Here is a 6,000-nt window from a genome sequence, read left to right on the forward strand (position 1 = left end):
GCCACCATGTGCACCTGGCTTATGTGTGTCATGGGGAATCAAACCTGGGTCCTTAGACTTTGCAGGCAAGTACCTCAACCGCTAAGCCATCCCTCCAGCCCTACACCATTGTTATATCTATTTTAAAGTATGGAAATAGAGGATTAGAGAAGTGACTTGCCTAAGACCTTACAACTAACAAGTGATCAAGTCCCAGCACAAACCCAGCTTCATTTGACCGTGAATCCTTAAACATAGTTAGTGTTGAAGGGGCGGGGATTGCAACTAGGAGTGTGATGCTTTGAGAGCAGGTGGCAGCAGTGACAATTTGGGGCCTTATGTTTTTTAAACATTTGTAAATGTAAGCAAAGCTGGAGAGCCCTCTGGGCCTCCCACGGCATCTTAACCTCAGCCTCTGCCTACCTGAATCTGTCCACCTGCCACATATGGTCCTTGCTGTCCCAGGTGGCACCTGCCTGCTGTTTGCATGGGCCTGGGATAATTTTAATCCCTTTGCATATTTAGCAAAAACCTACCATCTGTACCATAGCTTAGAACACATCTGAGACCCAGCAAAGTGGCTGAGCCACCTTCTGGTTTCTACTCAGCCTCGATTCCCTCAAGTGCTTTCTGACCTCATTTTCTCTCCTTGGTTGCTGGCACCACCAGCTGAAAAAGTTTCTCAGACAAAGCCACCTGCTCTCTGTGCTGGTGGTGGCAGGTGTGTTCTAACTGACACAGGGCAAAGCTGGAATGTGTGTGGTTGGCACGATATTCAACAATGTAGGGAGAAAGTCCAGCCCTGAGAGACCCAGGGTGGCGACGTTTGTGCTGGTGAACAAGACAGAGAGAGGCAGCGGGAAAGGAAAGATGGAAAAGTAAATGCACTCAGTGATGCTGGGGATGTGGACTAGATCATAGCACATTCCTGTGCATGATGTGTTTTCTTTCTACTGATCGCTTAGGGAAGTTAGTAAACGTTCTCTTACAATGAACTCACAGCTCCCTGAACATCCTGGAAGTGAACTGGGAAGACTGTCCAGGCCAGGAAGAGTCATACAGATCATTTTCAACTAACAAAATAAGACAGAAAACCAGGGTACCAAAAACCATCGTGGGTGGCACTTTACTCACAAGAGGGTGAAAGAAGAGATTCAGTTCACAGTGTTGCTTCACTCCAGTAATAATCATAACAAATACTTATTGAGCACTTAATATGAACCATGGAATGCAGTAAGAGGTAATTGTCATGAATCATGTCACTTATTTCTCACAATCCTCTGAGGTAGGTGCTACTACTATCTTCCATTTGTGGATGGAGAACCAAAGGCCCTGGGGTTTAAGTGACTCACTCCAAGCACATACCACGGAGGGATAGAATTAGGTTTTGAGTTTGGATATTTCTCAAAGCCTTTGCTGTTTGCCCTCATTCAGAATATTATTCAAGTACAACAGAGCTATCTCTCCAGCAATCACAACCCTCTGGCAGGCCTTCATATTTCCACTGGCCTGACTGCACTAGCCAGAGCTGGGCACCAGGGCTTTACTGCTGCGGCGGCTATGGATCTTACTTGTTGGGCTGAAGTAATTGCACGGTGTACAGACCCACAGCCATTTCTCAAGTTTTCTTTTTACACAATCAGCTTGGGAGGGATTTCGATGTGTAGGCACAATGGGCTAATTTCTCTCTCTCGGGCTGACACTGTGAGGTGTGACTATTGACTCCACCCTAACATACCTGGCTGGCACAACAAAGAGATCTTGATGAGCTTGTTTTGGTGATGAGCCTCGGTGAGAAGAACAGACTTTGGGCTTAAAAAGCTCATGGGTAGGAAGTTAAATGAACTCCTTCAGAGTGCCAAGTTATCAAGGAGGCCTCTGAAAGGGGTGTTTTACAAAATGGTACCCTGTGACAGCAGGCTATTATTATTCATGCCCGAGCAGAGAGTACTTTACACTTAGTATTACCCTGACCTGGGCTTATTATGGATTCACGCTTAATAATAATCCTGGTCACACTTTCCTGCAAAGACTATAACTCCTAGTGTTTTGTAGCATGTCTCATGCATGGTAGGGCACAATAAACAGTTGATAGTAATATTTACTGTGATCGTGATCGTCTAGTGTCTTTCATCTAAGGTTCTCAAAGTGCTTTGCAAACACTAATTAGTTAAGCTTCACAGTGGCCCTCTGTTTTTACAATACATTTTCCCATTTTACAGAATTTCAAATTGAGACCCAGCTTAACTAAGTGGCTTGTCCAAAGTCATATAGCAAGTGTAATTACTGATAATGATGGTGCTTTGCATTTACCCAGTGGATGTTTTCTAAGGTGATGCAGCATGCTGCAAAAATACTTACCACACTGTCCTAGAGGAAGGGAGACAGTAAATATTTCTAGCTGTTGGCTAGGTTAGATAAACTGAGGCAAAGAGGGCAAGGAACTCAGGAGGAATGCATTGAACTCGCAAGTCCACCCCTCTGACTCTCAGGCTGTGGTATCCATGCCTTCACATGGAGACATGGCTGTTTGCACACTTACAGAAGATATAGTTATATTTTGAAAGGAGAGATAGAGTATAGAATGATACCCTATTTATAGCCAGGAATGGGCATGCTCACATTGCCATTGAGGGAGCAAAAGGGATGAGGTGAACACTTCTAGAGAGAACAGCTCAAGAAATGAAGGAAGCAGGACTAGTGGTGAGGAAGGGCTGCCAACCTCACTCTTACTAATCCAAGTCCAGTTTGGAAGTACAAGCCCTCAGAAGCTCAGGTCAGAGTCTCAGCCCCACGGCAGGCCCGGCATGTACACATCAGTGGCTCCTTCGTGTGATGTTCCAGTGACCCACAGAAGCATCCTAGGGGTATTCACTACCATAATGCCTTTCTTTTATGTATGACCAGCTCTTAACCCTCCATGGAGGAAATCCTTGTGAGTCTTCTGTAGCTGAAAAACCTGGTAACCTGGTCACACAATTCTTAATAACATCCATGTGGAGAAAGGAAGTCAGCCCAGTTAATTGTATATGAAGCTGGTAGGGGACTTGCCTCCTCCCAAGCTGGCAAGAAGTTAGTGAATTGCCACGCTCCTGAAGGGCATGTCAGACATTTGTAGAAAGGGGAAAGAAGAGAGGCTGCTTGGTCTAAGGAATTCATGGAAGATTTGTCCCCTCAGAGATAGAGACTTTTTCTCCATAAATAAGGCACGTTTGAGAAACATTTTTGCTCCCACACCACATTCCACCTCTGTAGGCCTGTGGATTCGGATTGATGACTTGAGAGCCTTACAGAGGAGTGAGAGCCCAGCCTTCTTCTGGAAAGTGGTTCACACACGCAAACATGACAGCAATTAAGAAATAATCTGCACTGAAGAAATCATTGCAACATCTAGCTTCTTCCTGCTCTTGATTTTGAATAACACAATTATAACACAATTCTACTACATGGGTAGCTTAAAGGTGCAGTGAGCTTGAGAAGGGCTGGCCTCATGATAGAAAGAAACTCAATGCATCCCAAGCACCTCTATGTGGGGAGGGAGTTCCAGGTCAAACTCTCCCATCCACTGCTTCTCTTTGGAGCACAGACTTGGGACCTTGCTGCCACTATTCAAGCTGGCCATAGGCAAGCCTTCAAAGACTGCAGCTTTAATTTCCCAAGTATGCCAACAATCCAAGCCACAGCTTTCTATGTCCACGTGAGGACTCCAGCAGTGACAATGCAAATAATCCTGTTGGACTCGGCGAGACCAGTCCTCTCCTGAGATGTACCCTTATGTGGCATCCTATGAAAGGCTCACGTCAAGGCAGATGAAGTCCTCAGGATGTGCCTGCTGGACTCAAATATCCAGACATCACAGGCTTTGATGGGCCATCTGTGTAGTTTGACTATGTCTAGTTCTGTTGTTGTTTTATTACATTTCTCTAAATTGTATTATTATTATTGTTATTAAGTAGAAACTTTGTATCAGCAAATCATGTTGTGGTAGCATTCCCCTCCTCTCTGCCCTCATCCACTGAGGGCCTTCCTCAGTGTGGTTACCAGTAGCCACCCTGGGTTATGAGTTCTGAGTTGTGAGGGTAGCAGTGGGGGTGGGCAAGACCTCTGATATACTCCTTCCCACCAGTGGCTCTTACAATCTTTCTGGTCCTTCTGTAATGTTCCCTGAGCTGTGGTGGGTGTGTGAAAAGTTACTTTAGTGTTAAGGTCTCAGCAACTTCCGGAGTTCAGTTTTGATACGTTTTGAGTATTCTCCATGTCTATTGCCATCACTTTGGCACAGGTTCCTGACATGTATTTTTTCAGGTGTTTTATTCTTTTTGTAAAGACACCTCTGCAGGGTTCCTATACCCATGTTTTATTATAAGGCCCAGCCTTTGCTCTCTCTCAGTCCGCCCACAAAGACACTTCCCTCCTGCATGCTCCCAGTGTCAAGTATCTTGATAGCTGTGAAAGGATTGAGAATGAACATCGTCATAACAGCAATTTATGACTTAGATGGGAAGAGGGGCTTGTGTAAAATTCAAGGAACACCTGACACATAGAAACTTCTCAGAGATCTCACAAGCAACAAGCAGTTGACTTTGTTTTTGCTTTATCTCACCGCCCCCTGGGCATTTCTCCTGTAGTGGTTTGGCCCCACACAGTAGAAGTAAAAGCCCAAAACAATCATCTAAAAAGGCTTTCCTTGTTCCTCTGGACAAGAAGTATGGAGAACCCAGGAAGCTATAGAAGTTCCGAGGAGAATCCTCAGAAGGATTAGATAGGTTTAGGGTTCCAGTATATCTCAGTAAAGTGATCGCTGCTGTCAATTGATCTCTGGGGTCTTCTCAGAGGCCCTCCGCTCCAAGTGTCGCTAAAGGAAGAGTGTTCCCGAGCGCGCAGTATCCACACATCCAACCTCCACGTGCACATGACATGAACAAGGAACATCTCTCTTACCCCATCCATGTGGATTCTGATACCGGGCACCAGCCGGAAAGGGCTGGCCTGCAGGCTTCTGGGGCTGGTCCTGCTTTTCCTGCTGTCCTGCGCAGTCAGTACTCTGGGCCTGTGCAAGGAACTCCCGGAGCTCTGCCCCGAGCGCACACCATCTAGCAGCCGCACCAGCAGCAGGTTGGCGGGCAGCGCCTCGATGCTGCAGAACACCAGAGTCCTGCATTCAGGACACCTCAACTCCTTGTGGGCCTTGAAAATCCTCTGTAGACATGGTTTGCAGAAGGTGTGCTGGCAGGGGAGGACTTTGGCTGTGACATCGAGCTTTTCAAAGCAGATGGGGCACTCCAGAAGATCAAGTAACGTCAAATCATCCATTTTATTTTACAGCCTCAGTCCAGGGCTGGAGAAGCAGTATCCACATAGTTAGGGCAGCTGAGCAGAGAGGACCAGAGCTGGTCTCTTGGGAGCGTCCGAATTCCTGTCTGTTTGAAGGAGAAAGGAAGGGAGGGGAAAAGAAAAAAAAAAACCGTGACTGCTCTGGGAGGTGTGTCCCACCTACATGGGGGCAGTGTCTCACAAGGCAGTTTGCAAGTACTTTGTTCCGGAACCGAGCTCCAAATGACTCATTCTGATTCAGTGGTAGCAGGTATAAGACTGCAGCAAGGATCCGATGGAACATGCCGCACAGCCTCTGGGTGAGGCAGAGCAGGGAGAGAACGCCGGCCTGCCAAGGTGGGGACCCCACTCCTTTCCGCTGCCAAGGACTGGAGGGGGACACCCTCTGAAGCCTTTGCACGCTGTAGTTTCTGGGATGGCTTTCTACTTGCTCCTCCTTCTTCCCCTAGATTGAAGTTTGTACCACATCTGCACCACAGGCAGATAAAATTAGAGATAAGTTTATAGACTCACACGCAGAATTTTTTCTTTCACCACATATTTTTCTACTTTTGTTGTTGTAGTAATATGCAAGGAAAAGTCCTACACCAGAACATTGTTTTGCCTTAACTAAAAGCCAAGGTACCTCTCTCATTCCCCTCTTCTTTCTGTCCTTTCTCTTCTTCCTGTCTATCCCTGTCTTCCCTC

At 46.4% G+C, this 6,000-nt stretch overlaps 1 protein-coding gene across 1 annotated transcript in view; it reads right to left on the minus strand.

Moving 5' to 3' along the window:
- Sh3rf2 (SH3 domain containing ring finger 2) overlaps positions 1 to 5,292 on the minus strand; it is a 117,626-nt gene extending 112,334 nt beyond the window's left edge. The window contains exon 1 of the mRNA XM_045132135.1: positions 4,921 to 5,292. Within this exon, the coding sequence (XP_044988070.1) occupies positions 4,921 to 5,292 (372 nt within the window). The remainder of the gene's footprint in view (positions 1 to 4,920) is intronic.
- Between the last annotated feature and the right edge of the window lie 708 nt (positions 5,293 to 6,000).

Source organism: Jaculus jaculus, chromosome 13 (assembly GCF_020740685.1).
Source record: "Jaculus jaculus isolate mJacJac1 chromosome 13, mJacJac1.mat.Y.cur, whole genome shotgun sequence".
Taxonomy (NCBI): Eukaryota; Metazoa; Chordata; class Mammalia; order Rodentia; family Dipodidae; genus Jaculus; species Jaculus jaculus.